Source organism: Centrocercus urophasianus, unplaced genomic scaffold (genome assembly GCF_019232065.1).
Source record: "Centrocercus urophasianus isolate 14NV4802_14NV808 unplaced genomic scaffold, USGS_Curo_1.0 seq_18, whole genome shotgun sequence".
NCBI lineage: Eukaryota > Metazoa > Chordata > Aves > Galliformes > Phasianidae > Centrocercus > Centrocercus urophasianus.
Window position 1 is genome coordinate 7,789,172 of NW_024884733.1, and position 20,534 is coordinate 7,809,705.

At 34.1% G+C, this 20,534-nt stretch overlaps 1 protein-coding gene across 6 annotated transcripts in view; it reads right to left on the reverse strand.

Annotated features, from left to right (window-relative positions):
• The window catches only part of KCNT2 (potassium sodium-activated channel subfamily T member 2), a 116,770-nt gene that overhangs the window by 30,472 nt on the left and 65,764 nt on the right, over window positions 1-20,534 (reverse strand). For 5 of the 6 annotated variants that reach the window (XM_042819338.1, XM_042819336.1, XM_042819340.1 and 2 more), the window contains 6 exons: window positions 17,165-17,228; window positions 12,800-12,908; window positions 5,291-5,399; window positions 2,699-2,755; window positions 1,477-1,626; window positions 210-439 (listed from right to left, as the gene is read on the reverse strand). In XM_042819338.1, the coding sequence (XP_042675272.1) occupies window positions 210-439; window positions 1,477-1,626; window positions 2,699-2,755; window positions 5,291-5,399; window positions 12,800-12,908; window positions 17,165-17,228 (719 nt within the window). The remainder of the gene's footprint in view (window positions 1-209; window positions 440-1,476; window positions 1,627-2,698; window positions 2,756-5,290; window positions 5,400-12,799; window positions 12,909-17,164; window positions 17,229-20,534) is intronic. The other variant, XM_042819339.1, reaches the window with a different exon arrangement.

Sequence of the window (20,534 nt, forward strand, 5' to 3'; positions counted from 1 at the left end):
ACACACACACATATATATATATATATATATATATATATATATATATACAGTTAAGGGAAAAATACCCTTTTTAGGAAAAGAAAACGGGAAATGTTTAATATACTTTCTGCACTCTATTTTAATTTTTTAATTACAGGAATACATTCTTAAAAGCTTGAAATGCACTGTTAATTGAACATGTTGTGAGATATGTTTTTCTGTTAACTTACCCATGCTGGCTATTATACTGTGTACAGGCAACCTAGATGCTCCATGATAAGATAATTTTGATTCATGTCTTTTTCTGTGTTTTTCTTGCTTCTTGAAAGCAGAATTCTCTTCTTTGGTGATATTTATATAAAAGCATATATCTGTAGAACTCATGATATACCGAGGACCTGGATTCAGCAAAATGTTTTTGTTATCTTCCTTTCTAACACCAATCAGACAGACTCCAAACCTTAATTAGAAAAGGAGAGGCATGGTTCATTTTTTATAGTTCTGTATATACTAGAATTTCCACTGTCAAAAACGAGCCTTCTGTATATTTTATACTGTACAAATAGAATCTTTCCAGAATTTTTGTTGTCAAATGTTTGAAAAAATGTTATCTCCTAAAGTGGATCATCAAGCAGTTTTTTTTAAATGATGAATCCAAGGTATCTGATTCCAATGTGTTTCTTTATCTCTGGAGATTCTACTAGAGATGTCTCAGTTAATTTTTCTATCAGATGATTAATCCCTTCTGAGAAATTATTAACAGAGAAATGGATACTTTCTATGAAAAATGTATTCATCATGTTAAATTGTTCCATGTCCTGGAAACTACTTTAAGAATATTCAGCCATTCACTTCTAAAATCTATTTAATTAGTCAGAGAAAATAAGGAAATAAAACTGAAATAATCTTTGGTCTCTTATTAATTATGAAAATAAGATCAACGTTCAAAGTTTTGATGAGTTCCATTCACACAACAGTACTGAATAAAAGATGCATGATCTGGAACATAAAGAAGATGTATTAATGTTCTTAAAATTGAATCTAAGTGGGGAAAAAAGTATTCTGGACAATCACTGGGGTATAGCAGGAATCAGCTTAAAATTGAAAGCTTTGCGTAAAACTGAACATGCTGGATTTCCAGCTGGCTCCTGAATCAAACCACTGAAAAAAAAAAAATGAAAAGGATTTGTGTTCTGATGTAATCTGTGTCTAAGGTATGATTCATTATGGTTATCAAGCTTATCCTATATATCCTTTATATTCTATTCTCTCAGATTGAGCTGCCTATAAAGAACCAATATTAGCCTTTACATGACCAACTGTAACTTACAGAAGTTACAATTGAATGAAATATATTTCCTAATATACAATTGAGTATATTGGTGACCAGATGTTTTAATCCAGAAACAGAGTAATGCCTGATATTGCACTTTTGAATGCAGAGCTACATTTGAGGCAAAATTTTAAAGTCAGTCTTTTATAGGAAAATAAACATACTTTTTATGTGCATGGAAAGAAGCATATGTGAAGCTTTTCCCCTCATACTCAGCAAAAAAAGTACTTTCTTCCAGGTTAATGTGAAACACTTCATTACCAGAGCATCTGCCATACATTTTCTGCCACTGTTCTGATGATTGCTGACTCTCTCTGAAACATGTACAGATAAAGAGAATAATTTAAAACTTAATGTACCATTCTTAGTAATCAGTGCATTATCACTAAGCAGTAGAAATTATAAACATCTATTGGAAATGTCTCATGGGCTAATTTGAAAGAAGTATCTGAGATCAAAGCTTGGTAACACTGTAAATAAGAAGATTATTTTTATGAAATAGAGAGCATTTTCTGCTAAGTAATAGTCGGATTATGTACTTCAATGCCAGGAGAAACATGGTGGAATTAGGTTAAATTCACACCACAAGAAGTAGATTCACTGTAATTGAAAGATGACAGGTGAAACCAACAGCATGCTCATTCTATTCATAAAGACAGTCTCTTCGCAGATTGTCTGGTTCCTGTTTGAAGTGGTAAAGAATAATTGAAAATAACTTATGTAGGCAGGACTCATTTGATTTATGTCACTTTATCTGTAAGAAAGATTTTTCTCTGCATTTGCTCATGTTTGTTGTCTTTAGTATTTACCCAGAAGATGTTTTTAGTTACTGTGCCTTGTATACTATCCTCTTTTCTAGTGCAAGGAAAGAAATTATTAATCGTTTTAAGGGTCCTTTACTAAGTGCAGCTAACGTTCCTTATCCAAATGCATTGTTAATGGAAATGTTCCAAACCTTGCTAACACAAAAACTTGCAGACTATGGGCCTCTGTGAACCCCTTACTGACCAAGTTTCCATCTATGTGGGCTTTGCTAGTACAGTGGAATTATATGTATCTTTATCAGAACAAACAAGTGACAAATATGCTCTGCATTTTGCCTTTTGGAGCTAAGATCTCTAGATACTGTGACTTGTTAGTATTCATTTCTACTTTTTCAGTATCATGACATAATTTGTTTTTCTTGAGATTTTATTTTTCCTCACCCTCAGCACAGAAACATTTTGTTCCAAGGTTAATGAATATAAAGTAAACATTTTTATTGCAACGGTATTAAAAAACAGTGCATTATATATAGAATAGCAGAATTCGAAACCTAATTACAGAAGAAAATTGTTCCATATTGAATTTTAGCACCCCTCTCCCGCCCCAAACTGGAATTCTTACCTGTTCAGAGTCTGTCTGGTTCCAGTTAGTTGTCGAAAAGCTTCCCATGGTGCCGTTCTGTAACGATCACATGAAGTTCAGGTCAAAAATGCTACTTTTTTCCAGAACTTTGTATTGTATTATAAACTGTTAGAGTTCTATTAATAGATTGGAAGTGTTTAAAGGTAAATGTTAAGATTAATAGTAATCAACAATAAAATTATAAATAAAAATAAAGATAGAAATGTTGTGCCTCATAATCTGAGTTCTACAAACACCTTCTATGAAAATAAGATGAATTGCAACTAGCTTGGCCACTGTGAATATTACTAAAGCTAGATGGCATAAGCAGCAGCAAACTTCTTAGTCTTAATATAAAGTTGGTCTGGTCAAAATTGCTTGGGAAATGCACATTTTCCCCAACCTACTCACAGATTTATACTGGTAAATATGCTTTAATTTATTTAATTTATGCATGTTTCTTCTTTACTGTTTATTGTTTTATCATTCTAATTAGGATAGTACAGAGTAATTATTTTTCTGTGTTCTGCTGCTATTTATTGCTTTCAATTTGCAGTAATTTCCATGTACTTAGTTCTTTCCTGATAATCATGAAGCTTATGTTATTAAGTGTCACACTACTTAGTAAGTATAGGAAGTAGATCCCAGTGTGTAATTGTACATAAATTAGCTGGTACTTGATTTATAGGAGTACAAACAGCTGCATTAATACTTTTGAGTTAATATTTGAGTCTGGTAGGATTTTTCAGTGTTTAAGCTTTCTGTAGTTCTCTGATAAGCATCGCTTATGATGGCTTTCGGAAGCATCATTCTTCCAAAAAGCTTTGCAAAAGGGACAAGTTAGTATCTGGCAGCTGGGAGCATTGCTGTGGCTGAAAGCTTAGAGGACCTCCCTCAGCAGTGACTACAGCTACAGGTGGCTGTGAATGCCAGCTCCTAGTGGATCTAAAAGATGGGAGAAGCTGTCTGCTTCATGCTTCAAGTGACGGAGAGAGCTGGATCAGAAAGAACTCTAGGAAAGGGACCTTGATAAAGCTTAATCACTATGAGAGCTCACTATGTGTGGGAACATCTGCTCGTTTATTTGAGTAGCAGGGAGAAATTTTTTTATTTTGAAGTTCTGAATTATCAATCAAACTACTTTCTGAATGAAGTCTTATCTATGATATAGATTTGAACAAACACTCCCAACGCTACAGTAAAGTTCCTAAGCTTGTGAATCAACAGAGTTAAATTAGATCTTTGGAAACATATTCCAGTATTTCCAGGTGAAAGTTGTAAGAAATAAAAGGAAAAGAAGAAAACACCGCTCTGGGAATTACATATTTTGTATCACAGATAATGCATTTGAAATACTTGATCTTCTTTAACTTCTATGTTTGTGAAGACAACTCAAATTTGCTTCAGTTACTTCAACAACCTTGATTACATCAATTAATTCTTAGTGGGAAAAAAAAATAAGTACTTTTGCATTCTGCTGTAGTTACTTGAACCAGAGCTGGGAATCTATATTAAATTATCAATATGCCTGAATTAGAAATGCTGATGTTCTCAGGCATAGTAGAAAACGTTGCATAATGTCAGTTTTTGTGCTTATTGAAAAGTCTCTGATATCTGCTAGGTATGCTATTCTTCTTTCATACAAAAATAATATGGAATAATCTTAAATGGCTCTGTATTCTGTTCATGCATGCCATGAAATGAGAAGTGGGCAGAAAGAGATTGTATGTCACCATGGTTTTCAGGAGGCATGGAAACATTTTATTGCATACTGATTGACTTCAAATGCAACTTCAAACAGGGGCACTAAAGCCTTGATATTTGTTGTTGCTGGTAACAAAAATTCTAGCTATATTTCGCTGTTCCCTATCTTTGGCACAGGAAAATACTGCAAGTGCCACACAGAAGGTTAAATAACTCTGCTTATGAATATCAAGATATTACTGGACATCTAGTTATTTGAAAAAACATTCATTTCTACTGCTATCAAATGTACAGTACATACAGTCTGTATGCATGTACTCCACTTTTACAGATATACTCAGATTTACTTGTTAATGCTTCTCTCAGCCCATGGCATTTTCTTAAGCATACCTTAGTGTTCCATGTCAATAGCATACTAGGAATAATAGATTTGGTAGAATTCTTCTAATAAATATAGAGAAGTTCTAAGGGTGATTATGCAGTCTGTAGAGACACCATAATTCACTATTCCTTTCCGTACATATATGTGGTGGTTATGTTAAAAACCATCTCCTTGTACGTGTATTTGCTTGCTTCTTGATGTCCTTGCTCCAAATCGCACATAATAGTTTGTATGTTAGCAAAAAAAACAAAAGGCAGTGAACACTTTCTATTGTGGAACTGATAACACTATGCAAGAAATTCAATATTTGGAGCATGAGAAGGAAATCTTTTGAAATTATCATACCTTAATTAAAATATCTTGATGTCTTTAAAGAGCTGAAAATACCAATTTGCTTTTAAAACTGAAGCAGTTGCCCAGCGATCAAGTTAAGCCATGTTATACAGAATCTCAGCTGTAACTTCTGCAAAGCGTGCTTTTGCTTGTTAATGGTAATATATACTTACTGTCCCCTGGAGGTATGAACCAGCAGTGTGATCAATGTAGAGGTAGCTGGACATATACAGTTTAGAGCTAGCATAGCATATTTGAATTCTTCTTCACACACAACGTGATCTGTGGAGAGAAAAAAAAAAAAAAATAGGAATCATTTTATAAAAATACTTTTCATTAAACAGGACTATAAATTCCTATATTTGCATAAGAAAATAGTGAAGTTAACGGAGAAATTGCCTCCAGATCTTCAGCATTCACTTTCACTTGGAGGGTAGCTATGTACAATTTACCCCATCTATGCTGCCTTTCAGGTTGCATGACTGAAGTTAATTTTTCATCCAGATCCTACTTCAGGTGCAGCTGCAGGACAGAGATGCAATGGCCCTGTAAATCTAAGTTCCACTATCTTGCTTCACTGATAGTTACAAGTAGGCCTAGTAACATAATTCAGTTTACAAATTTGCACCTTTGGCAGTTAATATGATCTGGTATAAACATATCAAGCACAGCACAGAGATGTAAGTTCTGTACCATGCAATTTCTGTTTTCAGAAAATAGTACGCACAGAGTACTGCAATGTAGGAGTATCTCCTCAATTAGATATGTAATGCTGGTTTACAGTAGCTCTGGGATATTTGCACTTCAGTAGCTTTTATTTTGTTGATTTGACTAATATTTGCCCCTGAAAATACTAATGGCTGCTGCCTCTGAAAGGGGAAATTCATTCTTGATCTTTCTAAAGATCGAGGCCTATTTAAATGTCATAGGGAAAGACTGAGTTTTGTGAAGACACTGTCAAATATAGAACAAATTGAGGTTTTTCTTCCCCTAAATAAATTTCAATTATAGCAATTGTTTGCTGCAAAAGGGATCTCAGACAGAAATGTGCTTTTTTAGTTGACCATGTGCCACTAATACATCTATTTGAAATTTAACCTAAAGATTTTGAGAGGATAAGGCATAGTCTACAACTTGGATGAAATATCTATATTCCATTACCTTTACAAAGGTAGCAAAGATCTTTGAAAATGAATATTAACTTCCTCATATTGAAGGAACAGGAAATTCATTTTTGAATTTGTGTAGGATTTTGTCAAGAAGTTCCTTTCATTTCTTCTTTAGAAAAATGTTGTAATATAGCTAATAATTTTGAAAACAGACCAAAGAAAAATATACAGAGAAATTATTTCATCATCTTCTATTTCATATCTTGTACTTGAACAGAAATGTACCTGCTGACCTGATTATATACAAATGAAAAGGAGTAAACAATGGATGGCACAATGTGTGTGAAAAGTATATATCTCACTTAAATCTTTCATATACTCTATCTTTTCTAATGTGTGGCTATACCTTCTGGATGGTTTTTATGAATAATATTGCACAAACAGAGGATTGCACCTAGTAAAGAGATGTCTGCTCTAGCCACCTTAATCTCACACATGTAAGGAATTTGCAATGTGTTAAGATCTTTACATAGGTCACCATGTCCATGGAACTCATAGGACAAATTCCACTTCTCTTGTAGACTTTGACCTTGTGTGAGCCACTCATGTATTTGTGTATCTGAAAAATGTATGAAAATAATTCCTACTTCAGAAGTGTTTTGAAGCTTTTGAAATTCTTAGAGGTAATATGAGAGCGTGGACAAAAGCTTCTTAGCACTCTTAATTACCGTGATTAGGAGTATTGTTCTTATTCACTGATAAAAACATAATCTCCAGACTATATAATGGAGCAATCCTTCTTGATTCCTATTCGGCATTTTAGGAAGAAAAGGGAATGCTATGTAGAATACTTATTTATAAATAGTGAATCAGCTTTAAGCTCAGTAAGTCCCAACGGAGGAACTTGATTTAATTCTGAATTTAACTTCTAAGGTTCATCTGCCTTTTTTATCTGACTTGCATGCATGCCTCAAAAATAATAATCCAAAGTGTTATGGCATAAGATTGCATATTGTGACACTTCACTGTATTAGGAACAAGTTTTGTTCTTGGTTGGACCAATACAAGGTAATTGGACCTAATCTTGTCTTATTCCAGAAACGTATATATTGCTATTGTTAGAATGTTCCCGAACTTAAGAGATGCTTATTCATGTTTTCAATTCACAGAAAAATGCAGCTTGTACTAACTTCTTCTATCTTCATAATAAGTCTTGACGTGCAAGACAGAAATAGCAAGTTTTTCAAATTGAAACTCCCAGTAATGCTGCTTCTTTCTGTATACCTATTGATTTGTGCTGGCTTTTTTTTTTTTTTTTTTTTTTTTTTAAATGGTGCTTACCATGTGAATTGTTTGATTCTCTCTCCTTCCCCTCCTAAGTTACACTTTCACATTAATAAGATGAATCTTTCATACTATTTTTGTTCTTTTCCTTCTTTTCTGTTGTAATTTGAAACTTAAGTAGTGGTACTATGGGTTTCTCCTCTTTGGCTGCAGCTAAGTTCTTGTGTTATATGAAGATTAGGTCAAGATGAACTTTTTTCTCTAATTATTTGAGAGATCATAGCTTGTCTATAATGTCATTGTGCTTTACATTTATGTTCAATACTCTTATTGTTGACATGTGGTGAGGGTTATGTATAATATTTAATGCTTTCTCTTCTAAACTGAGTAGGGAGGAAGCTGGGTGATGGTCCAGTAGTCTGGGAAACTGATCAAGTCCTCGGACTTTGGTTACTAATATCATCAAATCAGTCATTCCATATGGCAGAGGAATAAATTGCAGTTCATCTTGAATTGAATATTAAGGATGTCAAACCAATTTACCAAATAGAAGGATTGCATTTATACTACAGAAATATGCCTTTTAATTTTTTTCAAAGTTGTAGTTTCTGTGAAAATACTTTTTGGTAGAAAACATGTTAAGTCTGTCACAAATAGAGGTAATAATGCTATGAAGTGAGTTAAGACTTCTGTAATGATATTGAAGGTTAAGTATATGCAAAATATTGATTTATGTCTATAGCATCAGCCACGTGGTAAGAACGTGTCAGGTCTATCTGACATAACTACTCTGAGAAACCTGGCTTTTCTTAATTTGATAAGTTAACATGAGTACTAACATACTAGATAGAGAAAAACGTCCATCTATTATCTCCAGACTATTTTTTTTTATCCATGGTTGGATAGATTAATCATCAGATGTATTCAATATCCATTTCCGCGAATCTGGAGTATGTTCCCTTCTCATAATCCACTGAAGATGTAAAATCAGACTTCACCTATCTGAGCTAATTCATTACTATATTTTGAGTAAATTAAGAATCACAAAATATGTTCCTATTCCTGGAACTGTGATTATATAAGTTTTCTGAGCATTCAAGGTAGAGATGTTTATTTTCTAGCAAGCATATGAAATTTATTAGTAAAACTCAGAAAATACGTAATTTATTCTGGTCTCTAAATTGAATAAATTTACTGTTCTACTGTAGATAACTTTCACTTTATTTCATGTTTGTGCTAAAATGAAATGCCAGATGCATATATTAAGGGTACACAGCCTTTTGTAGTCCTGTGTTTAAAGGAAAAGCTGGAGGACTAATAAAACCATCGGCAACTGCAAGTGAAGTAAAATAGAATATTACTGAAAGAAAGATGAGTTATATGAAGGTATTTGTATATTGGAAAGCACAGAATTATAAAAATGGCTTGTGTTGGAAGGGATGTTAAAGATCATCTAGTTCTAACCCCCCTACTGTGGGCTGGTTGCCACCCACCAGACCAGGCTGCCTTGTGCCCCATCCAACTTGGCCTTGAACACCTCCAGGAATGGGGCACATACTTCCTGGGCAACCTGTTCCAGAGTCTCACTACCCTCTGAGTAAAGAGTTACCTTCTAGCCTCTAATTTAAATATCCTCTCATTTAGTTTCAAGCCATTTCCCCTTTCCTAAAACTATTTGCCCGTGTAAAAATTCTGCCTCAGTCTTGTTTATAAGCATTCTTAAAGTACTGGAAGGCTGCAGTGAGGTCTCTCCAGAGCTTTCTCTTCTGCAAACTAAACAAGCCCAACTCAACCTCAACCTTTCTTCATAGGATAGGTGCTCCAGTGCTCTGATCATCTTAGTGGCCTCCTCTGGATCTGCTCCAGCAGTTCTATATCTTTCTTGTATAGGGGGCTCCAGGTCTCAACACAGTACTCGGGTCTCATGAAGGCAAAATAGAGGGAAACAGTTGCCTCCCTCACCCCTCTTTTGATGCAGTGAGAGACATGACTAAGTAATTACAGCATTTAAACTCCAGGCAAAAGATTGTTATAAATGGTGATAGTGTTTCCTTGCCCATCTAATGACTGTTAGAGTTGCTGACTGTAAAAAATAGAGGAAAATAGAAGATGCAAGGGTCTGTCTCTGACACAGAGTGAAAACATTCCTTTTCTGACAAGCCATATTATTCAGTGCAAAGTATCTCTATTCCCTCACTGTGATTGTAAGTTCTTGTACTCTCATTAAACAGGAGAAAAAAAAAAGACAAAATATTGCCTACTACACAGAAATTAACAATGACTTGTCGTTTATACTGTTTCTAAAGCTTAAGACAGAACAGCATCCTGCAGACTTTCTTCAGGAGAATTAACTTAAGATCTAAATTTCAGTACTATCTTATGCTGTGTAGGTTTAGTGGCTAAAGTATGATGCTGAGATGCTGTAGTGTTTTAGAAATTTTCAATTTAGTTAAAAATAAAATGTGTCAGGAGAACTTTTCTGAAATCTGTGGGTTTTTTTCTTAAGTTCAGTGACTTTTTTTGAGAATTGTTGCCTCTAAACTTGTATGCAAAAACACACAATAAAAAATGGAAAAGTAAAGGAAGAAGAAATACTGAGTATTTTATGTTCATAAAAATGCACAGTATTGGTTTGGGAAACCTCTAGAAGAAAGGAGTCATTTTTAAAGGAATATCAAATTCAAAAGAAGCCTTTTGCATTAAGGCGGTAATAAAACAGTTCCAAATCATAATAGGAAAAGCACTTAAAAAATTGTTGCATATAGTTACAACAAATTTTATTTGTAAAGACCCTGGACAGGAGTATAGTTTGTAGCCTCCACTGGGCATATATATCAGATCAAAGCAGAATTGAACAAAATTAGCAATCACAGTGAAGTCGTCCTAGGAAAAAGTCTGCAAACATTATTCTAATGATTGTAAGCATTAGTGGGCAAATATTTGTGATAGGTCAGCATCTAATGATGATGTTTATGCTGTGCTGGTAACCTGACCAAATTTAAAACTGCATTAAAAATTTCTGGTGTAATCAGTAAGATAAATTAAATCTTGTAGAAATGCTTGTAATTCTCTGCTATAAACTGTTGCATGGTGAAACTGTAAGACATAAATAAATAATGCTATTTGCAACAAGCATGTGTGGAAATGGATGCAGTGATCCATTCAAAATAATTTGGAGAAGTAAGGTGCTCTATAAATATTCAGCCCTACAATTCAATAATTTGACAATCAATATTAGAGGAGGATAATGTGGTGGAGAATACATAAGGTTTTCTCAAGACCTTCAAGAAGTAAGGAATATAAATGAAGACAGTGAGATAAAAGATTGATTAAGCTGGAAGGAGGGAAATATTAAAATGTTTTGGTTTTGGGTTGTTTCCAATTTGCTCATTTTGCTTTGTTCTTAGGACAAACTTAGTGTGACTTAAGACACACGAGGGGGAAAAACCCTCTGTTTTGGAGATCTAGTTACACGTAGGTCACTCTGAAAGTAATGCTTCCTGTTTATTTCTGTAGAAATGATAACAGATACAAAGAACACAATAAATCAATTTGATAGAGCAAATTCTCAGCTACAAAACACTTTTTCAATCATTAACTGTGCATTTCCAACAGTGGTGAACAAGTGCCTGCATGCTACGCCCATGAGAACGCACACTAGAGAAGATGACCCACTGTTACTGCTGCCTTTAGTGAAATGCACCACCTGCTGCCTCTCTGTACTCACATCCACTGTTTGGTCTCTGGAAATGTTCAGCAAATGTCAGTAAATGCCAATGGGTGCTTTTTTGGTCGGTTTGTTTGTTGATATGGAGGAATTTAGTGACACACCTTTGCTTCATAAGAACTTTCACTTTGGACACAGTTCTGTCAGACTGCCCCTCTGCTGTCATCTATCACCTGGCAACAAAATATTACGGAATATTGACAAGAAGGTTCAACCTCTACTGCCTACCACCAACATCAACCTCTGACATTGTGGCCAACATCACAAAATAGGAAGCATTGATTTCAGAGCATTGTATACACAGTATACACTGCCCCTACAGAGACATTCAGGGATTCAGAATAATGAAACTCTTAAAAATACAACTAGTAGCAATAAATTAACAGTTACTAATAAAGAGAAGTGGCCATGAGTAGAGAGAGTAGAGGGAAGAGATTGTTTGTGCTACGTGGTTCTAAAGGGGAGATGAAAAAGCATCATCATTCCAGTCACAGCATGACTTTTATTCCCTGCTGCGCTATCTCATAGTTTAAGATTATACTTTCATAACTTTCAGACTGCTATTTATGCTTTTTCCTCTTTTTCCAACCTTCTGGCAAATGCGGTAGCTTTTAAAATTTCAGCCTTTAGCTGTTTCTCTGGATTCGTTCTGTACTGAAATTTACTTCTTCATCACGTTCTTGGGATGATGAAGGAGACTAATATTTGTCCATTTAGTTTTTTTGAATTTTGTATGAATCAGCAGTCCCTTCTTGCTTAGAGTATCCTTCAAGAAAACTGAATTTTCAAAATTACAGTTGAAAAGGAAAGCTTTTCTCCTGCTTCATGGTGCTACTTTTCCAGAGAGAAGTAAAATGAATTGTTGTTGTAAAGAGTATTCATATATTTTGCACATAAGTATATGTGTGTGTGTGGATATACGTGTATGTGACAGAGAGACATAGATTTCCACCTACACAGTGCTGAGAAAGTTTCTGAATTTAGAGCTAGTAATCAATTCTTATGAGAGAGGTTTTATCTGGATTTCTTACATCATTTTGCATTTTTTATTTTCCAATATATGAATTTCACTGGATACAGAACTAAATTACATTTCTCTTTCCAAAATATTTGAAAGAAAAAAAAAAATACTTTTTCATATGAGCTAGAGAAAAGCATCCCAGTGTAAAGATTTTTTTTTCTCGAATGAATTTTGACCTTTTCTAAGTAGGTCTTTTCATATATCCCTTGGTAACAGTATGCTATAAAAGTCAGAAATGATTTAAAGACATGGATAAAACTTACCCGAATTTATAATTGAGAAGTAACAATGTATGATATATCAAGTAACACTGTGCTATATGAAATGAGTATCCTTCAAATGCTTATTTATAAGAGCCTGATACAGAAATGTTATTTTACTATTGAGAGGATATATTATCCCATAGTACTTGAAAATGTTAAGCTTTTAATGAGCTTCTAACTAGTAAATACACTTAGGGAATCTCCCTTTGATTATGCATTCATGAAACAAGCTGCCAAATACAAACAAGCGATTCAAATGGCTGAATTCTCACACTTACCTGCAAACTTGATGTGGAATTTATTCTCAGGTTTCAGTATTTGGACATACAAAGGGCAGTTCGGGGCAAAGTCTTTAACAGCCCATGCTCTTAAAATGGTTTGATGATCCTAAAATAAAAAGTAAGAAATTATAACAATAAAACACGTGTAATCACGATGATACATTAGAAAAATAATGCTTTACAAGTCTGTATTGCAGGAAATTCATTTCAAAAACCATACAACACCATCTGGTATGGATATTTATGTACCCCTTCCATATAACATGTAATATTATTTATATATGACACACATGTAAATATGCACACACATTTAGTCAGCTACTGATCATAGGAGTATAAAAGATTTTTCAGCCTGTTGGCTTTTCTACCCGTTACTGTCAAGAGTGAGTTAATGGTAGGAATAATATTCCTACTCCATGAAAGTATACAGTAATATATCCACTAATTCATATAATGAATTTAATGAGGTATGGCTAATTTCAATGTATTAGTGATCAATTTTTATTTATTTCAGTACTAAAAAGGAGTAATTAAGAACTGCACTTAGGAAACAATGTTTGAGTTGAAATGTCTTGCCTAGTCATGAAATTGGTGCTATGAATAGATAATATGTAAAGAATGATTCATTATGTTTGCAGCATTTGCCATAAGAAAGGCTTCCAGACTCATGAACTCAAGGGAAAATCTTTGCCTGTTACTTAATTGACATTTTCAAACCATGATGTTTTAATGTCACTTGAGATGGTAGCGAGTAGTTTTTGCACTAGAAATACTAGAATGAAATCATAACAGGAAGACCTTTTGAGGATGGTGAAATGCATTAGTTCATGAGTTTTAAATTAACTTTTTATGAAAGATGTAGGATTACTGCATTGATTCAGGAAATTTCAGAACTCAGCTGTACCATGCTCTAAACTTTGCTTGTATAAAGTCACGTTTTCTTCTCTTTGTCTGTCATGTATGATTTCTTATGAGGGGGAGTGATTGTGTTGGTTTTGTTTTCGGAGGTCCTTTGCATTTGGATTTTTTTTTTTCCTGTCTAGTTTCAAGGGATTGAAATGCCAGCATACCTCAGCAGTAGCAAATGGCTAGGTAATGGGACAGGAGGAGGTCACAGAGATACACTACAGAAGCCAGTTGTTTTGAGGTGGATTTGGAACAGATTTGAATGTCTGTAATATTGCAGATAGGTTATCTGTTATTTTATACAAAAGGTGCCAAGAAAACATAGTCATCTGCAGTGATAATGGAGCCTCATTGCAGAGTTTGAGGTTACTAAATTCCCCACTGCATTTCTGATAGTAGTCATGCAAAAAACACACTGGTCTGTAAAATGGTAAGAAAGAGTTATTTCCGGTGTACTACATGAATAGAAATGTAGCTTAGATTTAATAAAATTTAGGTGACTGTTTTTATTCTTAAGGATTATATAAGGAGCTAAAATTAAACTTACTGTGATAAACCAAAGCTGCACCACCAAATACATTTAATTGTATGCTTCAAGCCCTGTTTACTCGTCCTCTGTTCTTCTCATTGTTATTCATATATTCTCTGAAATTTTTTTAGAAATATTTTCTCTATAAGGCATTACTATTTTTTGGGAGGTGAAAGAATTTCTGAAGTTGAGAATTAATAAAGCTTACTACAATTTTTAAAATGCAAATGTCATTAGAAAGAAAAAAATTACTGAACCTAGACCTATAGAAGTAGGTGTTGATTGATTTCAAAATAAAATATTTTTAGATAATTATAAAAGAATGGGAAAGATACTTAGAAACTCGCAATCATTTGGCACATTCACAGTTTCAAAACTGCTAAATATATATTGTTCTCCATTTGCTATTTTTTGAAGCAATTTACAAATGCGTAACATATATAAAGTAGGTACTTAAATGCTTTATACAGTTTCAGGAGATCATCTCGGTATGCATGTGCTCTTAATATTTCCGTTGTCATAAGCATATGTTTGTGTACAAAAGCTGGTTATTTAGGATTCTCACAAAATTAGAATTTTTCCCCAGTTACTTTCACATCACAGAAGCAGTCCAGGGATAGAAATGAAAATACAGGTAGGAATTTTAAGTGCTTAGATTCAATCTATTTGTGCAGTATTTGTGGCTCTCCTTTTTACATTTCTAGTAACTTATATACTAGTTTGTGGTGACGAAAAATTTTGACATTTTTAGCACATAAAAAGGCATTAAATATGTATGTATTGTAACTAGAAGCAGCTAATGCAAAATTACGCTTCTATCCTCGTTACAAAGTATAGGCTTCTTTGGGAGTTGAAGGAAAAAATATATTCTCTTCCATGTGTGTTTGCAGGTCACACAATGGCCTGCGGTCAGTGATCAAAAATCACCAGATATACTGATGATGGTAAATATAGAGGTGATATTTCAGTTAATGTAGCAAAAACTGCAAATTTTAAAGTAAGTGTAGCAGGAATTTACATTTTCAGAACTCAAATCAAGACTTTAAATAAATTTGTTTTCCTATTTTAATGTGTTGACACTTGAAAGTCACTGTGACTTGGATTAACAGTATAATTATCTCACGCAATTTGATTAAAGGAAGGAAAAAAGTTTAAGCTTCAACTCAACCATATCTGAATTTTCTGAAAGGGTCAGAAGCAGGATTTTGGCAGAAGTCATCTTTCATATATTTATAGTGCCTACTAAGAAGTTATCTATAGAATAGTTCAAAGGAAGTTCCCATCACTCACTAGATTAGACCAGTAGATGCAGTGTTTCAGGAAATTGTTTTATGGACCAAATACAGGCAGCCCACTAAATGTGCTGACTAATTTCACAGTCTGGCAAGGACTACATCTCTAAACCCATCAATAAAAAACAAAAACAAAAACAAAACAACAACAACAACAAAAAAAAAAAAACACAACAAATTGTCATCTATACATAAGTGCAATTTGAATTCCCTTTAGGAATCGCATAGTTGAATCCTACTAGTGAAACAGATGTCTGTCTTGTGTTACATAGCAGAAAAGCAGCTTACTTCTTGGTCTGAGTGTCAAAATTGCATTTGATATTGTAAAATTTGGCAAAGCTTTGTCTTGCCAGAGAAGAGAGAATTTCTGGTAGGAGATTTTGGAAAGCTGAAAAATTCTTGGTCTGACTACACAAGTCCCTACTTCTCTAAGTGAAAAAGGAAGCAATATTTATGAATTAACTGTCTGACACCTGTTATTGAATTTCTGAACTATTGTTGATACCCGTGATCAAAAGCAACACAAATTTAGGCAACAGAATTTAATTAACAGAATAGCAAGTAACAAGCATCTATCAAAACTGCTGGTAGCACCTATGACAAATGAGTAGATCCTCTGCTGAGTACTATAGATGGAGAGATAAAAACCTTCTCTGCCTTTGAAAAATCGCTACTAACAACAGCTGTTCTGGTAAGAGATGTCCTCAACACATCTGTTAATTTTTGACAGCTGTCACAAGTAGGAGAGGATCCAATGCATTTCTCAAGCTCAGCAGGATTAAAAAATCAGCTATAGACTGTTGTAGACTAACACTGACCTGGACAAAGATGGAAACTGTCAGTTCAGTGACAAGCTGTAGCCTTGTGTGTATTGTTGAAGTCCTTAGTAGTGCCTAGTGCTGGAACAGTATAGGAAATTCTATTTCCTTTCAGAGGTTTAGGAGGCAGTAAAGGAAAACAAACAAACAAACAAACAAAAAAATAGAAACAAACTTGCCCCGTATTCCTTGTGCAAAGGAAATCTAAGCAACAAAAACAGGGATGGAGGTGAAATCTTATTGAGAAACTTCAAATTATACTGATCCCAGGAGTCTCACTGTTACAGCTCAGATGCTTGACTTATGTCATTCTCCTTTGGAACCACAGACTGGAAGACTTATTTGAATTTTAACGTTCTGAGATTTCTAGGCTCCCATGCTTTTGACAGACTTGAGAGTTGAGACATGAGCTATCAGGATCTAAGGCTGATAAATGGAAGCTCAAAATCCTGTTGCTTCCAGCTCCAGGGACCTCTAATGGCAGGCTTTGTTATAGAACTTAAAGCACTTAAAGGTCTGAGATCTCTAGCAAATCCCAAGGCTTTCTTCAGAGTTTTGAAACTGATGGTTTTCCTAGAAACAATTTTTATGAATTGACAGGATTCCGACAAACATTCCCTGACTGGAAAAGTTTTAACTCATTCAAATAGTAGTATTTACTGAAGTTTTACTGAATATTTGAAGTTAATTCAATTTATGGAAAATTTGTGTCTTGAATCAGCTTACTTTAATCTTGTGCTCTTAGAAATCTGAGGGTACAACATCAGTATAAACATCAGTATAAACATTCATTCTTGGTTATTTCTTCAGAACTTACAGCTGCTGTTCTGTCCACCTCACAGCGGCTACTTAGAATGAAACAAGCTTCAGCATCATCCATTCTACAAAAATGAGGGAGAAAACTTTGTTACATACAAAAAAACCCCACGACCTTCTGTTGATTCATGTTTCACATTTTATGGTCTTATGTGACTGTAGATACTGAATACAGAGAAGTCTATCTGCTTTCATGCATTACGTTAACGTCAACAACACTCCTCTATGTACTTAATCACAGTATGCCAGTACTTCTTGGCTAGGTTCTAGGAAATTTTCTTCCCTTTGTTCCAATAGAAGCTGTTCCAAAGTAAGAAAAGCAAGGTGGCCTCAAGCACAATTACTTTGCAAATTAAGTTTTTATCAGCCCCGAGTATAAAAAGGTGAATTAATAGCTTGAATTCTAACTTGAAGGTACAGTGTAGGTGAAGTCACAAGGGGATTTGAATACTAATCTGTTGTATGTGTAAGAGAGCAGTTTTATAGGCTTGTCAGGTTTCCTCTCGTTAAGAACTTGGAGTTGTAGGCTAAGTGAGAATAAAAGGTCATTCCTTGATGAGAAAGAAGGGTAAGCCAGAGAAGGACTGCAATAAGAGGTGAAGTGAAGGACTATGTAAATAATATTTCCAAAGTGTTTGGAAAGAATTGAGATGATATACATTAAAGACCTAAGCATTGTTTTAGCGAGATAAAAATAAGAGCTTGTGTAAGAAAATACTGGCAACGTTTGAGTTTAGTCTACATAGGATGCTCTACAAGATGATCTACAATATTTTACTGGTTTTATTTGAGCAGCAAAACTTAAGATGCATTTTTAACAACCTGCAACTAAAGTTGATGAATAGATATCCATATTAAGAAGCCAGATAAATTGAGTAATAACCTTTTGGTTTATGACTATAGAAATAGTGAATTTGTGTGTTTCGTGTGTGATCATTCGGAGAAAATATAAATGGAAAAGAAGGATAAGATAATTATATATTGTCCCCTAGGCAGCAAACAGTAGGAAAAACAGGAGAAGCCTCAGTACCTGAAATGCAAAAAAAAAATAAATAAAATAAAAAAATAAAAAAAAAAAATGACAAAAGCAACTGTGTATTTCTAAAATAGTAACATCAAGTGCAACTTACACAGAGAAGAATGGGCAATTCTATATGAGTAGTTTCAGATAAGCATGAGAGCAGAAGTGGTAAGGTCTTTAAAAAAAAAAATTAGGAAGGAAAATTCAGTGACATTAGTGATGGAGCAGCATTTGAAGAGATGATAAGTAGGGTCAATATACAGATGATTTTTTGAGGAAATGAAATCTCATTGATCATATTCACCTTTTTCTCCAGTGCTTTTTAGAAGCTTCTTGAATCACTTCAGCCACAGTTGGCAAGGATAATTCCTCTGATACTAACATTCAATAGATACCATGAATTTAGACAACTGAAACACTTATAATATCTATGCTATATTAGAACCCAGAATATTCTGACAATTCTATTAATTTTCTAATAACAAGAAAAGCTTTGTAAATTGTTATGCCATTAAATCTGAAAAATAATATTGTTCTACTGCTTGAGAATGAAAGAATTTGAAGCAACTTGATACACTGAAATATTGAAATAAATTCATGAAAACAATAATAAAAAAGAAGCATAAAGTAAAGGAAGAGTGGATAAGAAGAGAATTAAGATGTGTGCTGGGTTCACTGAAGTAGAAAACTTTAAGAAGAGAAAAACTGTTTTTAACAGCACGGGAGAAAGCTGTAGAGCAAGGAAATATAAAGTTACTTTCTAGCAGTAGTCTTCCTGAAGAACAAGGGTTTTTTGTCAGTTACTGTGTAGATAAAAAAGTTCTAATTGTACTGATGCCCAATAGATGTAGCAGTGTTGTTAAACCATGACAGACTGTTTTTTCTTGTTTTCCCAGAGAACAACCAAAAATTGCAAAGTGAAACTTTCAAAGGTAGGAAGCAAGAATGAGTATCATTTTTGTAGTCAGATGGTGTACTAGCACATAGGAAAATACAACTCTCAGTTAACTATTTACTAAATATGCAGTACATCAATTTTTGCTATTCCCTTCCTTCCTTTTGTAGTGTGACCTTTATCATGATATTTTGGCATTGCAATTCATCTATAATATATGTATAAATTTTGATAAATAAAAAGACACTTCTTGATTTTTTTTTTATTGTTATTATTTTTGTGGTGTTAAACATTACTTTGTTTAGTGAGAGACTTTTTTCTAAGGGCGGGTAGCAACAGAATGAGGGGAAATGGCGTTGATCTGGAAGAAGGTAGATTTAGAATAGATATTGGGAAAAAATTCTTTACTGTGAGGATTGCCCAAGGAGGTTGTGGAGGCATCCAAGGCCAAGCTGGTTGGGGCTGTGAGCGACATGGTCTGGTGGGAGGCATCGCTGCCTATAGCATGGGGTTGGGACTAGATGATCTTCAAGGTCCTTTCTAACACAAACCATTCTATGATTTTATTTGTTAGAAATTGTTTACCGTGCATATTGCTATCTTCTCAGTACACTATATTCTCATTGAAAAGAATATAGCAAACATCTCAGGTACTGGTTACTGGTTTACAGATCAAATTAAACATCCTATTAAGTTCCCACTGTGCTTTTTCCCTCAGGAGAGGTGGAAAATTATTCTGTGACAGGTACATTCAATTACATGTTCTGCAGGAAACAGATACTTCATTGAGTACCTCCAGGTTATTATAAGTGAAATTCATTATTATCTGTAGGGAACAGTCTAATTTTTCTTAATGTGTAGAACAAACGTTAGCCAAATTCCCCTATGAATTTGTCCTTGAAAATGAGCAACAAAGTGAAAAAAAGAAAAAAAAGGAACCGCTTTTTGAAAGAAGTTCATAATCCTGAACAAAGATTTTCTGCATTTTCAAGTAAGGTAGTTATGAAAAGGTAGCTATTTTGTTCAGTAGCAGAAATTTGAAGATAGCACTGCTTGCTAGACTTCTCACAGATGAGATTCTTCAGAATAATTCTTTAGAAGGCTGAATGACACAAGTACTGACGTATTGGCTTGATTTTAGATATCTATATTAGTTGATTAATTTAAGTGAAGACAGTTACATTCTTATAAAAAGCAGTGCAGATAAATTAAAACAGTTATTTGAAAAGAATCACCTTTCTCTTTGGAGTCTGAAGAGACTACCCTCCTACACAAATTCCACTGTGAATTCTTTCCCACCTTTAAGTGATTGAGCAATGGTGGTTGGTTTTGGTAGTCTTTGTGGGGTTTTTTTGGTGTTTTTTTTTTTTAGAAACTCTGTTTGACTGGTTTGACTGATATGTTTTGATTACTGTCATTCAATATTAACTGGCAAAGAGGTTTTTTTTAGAAGTG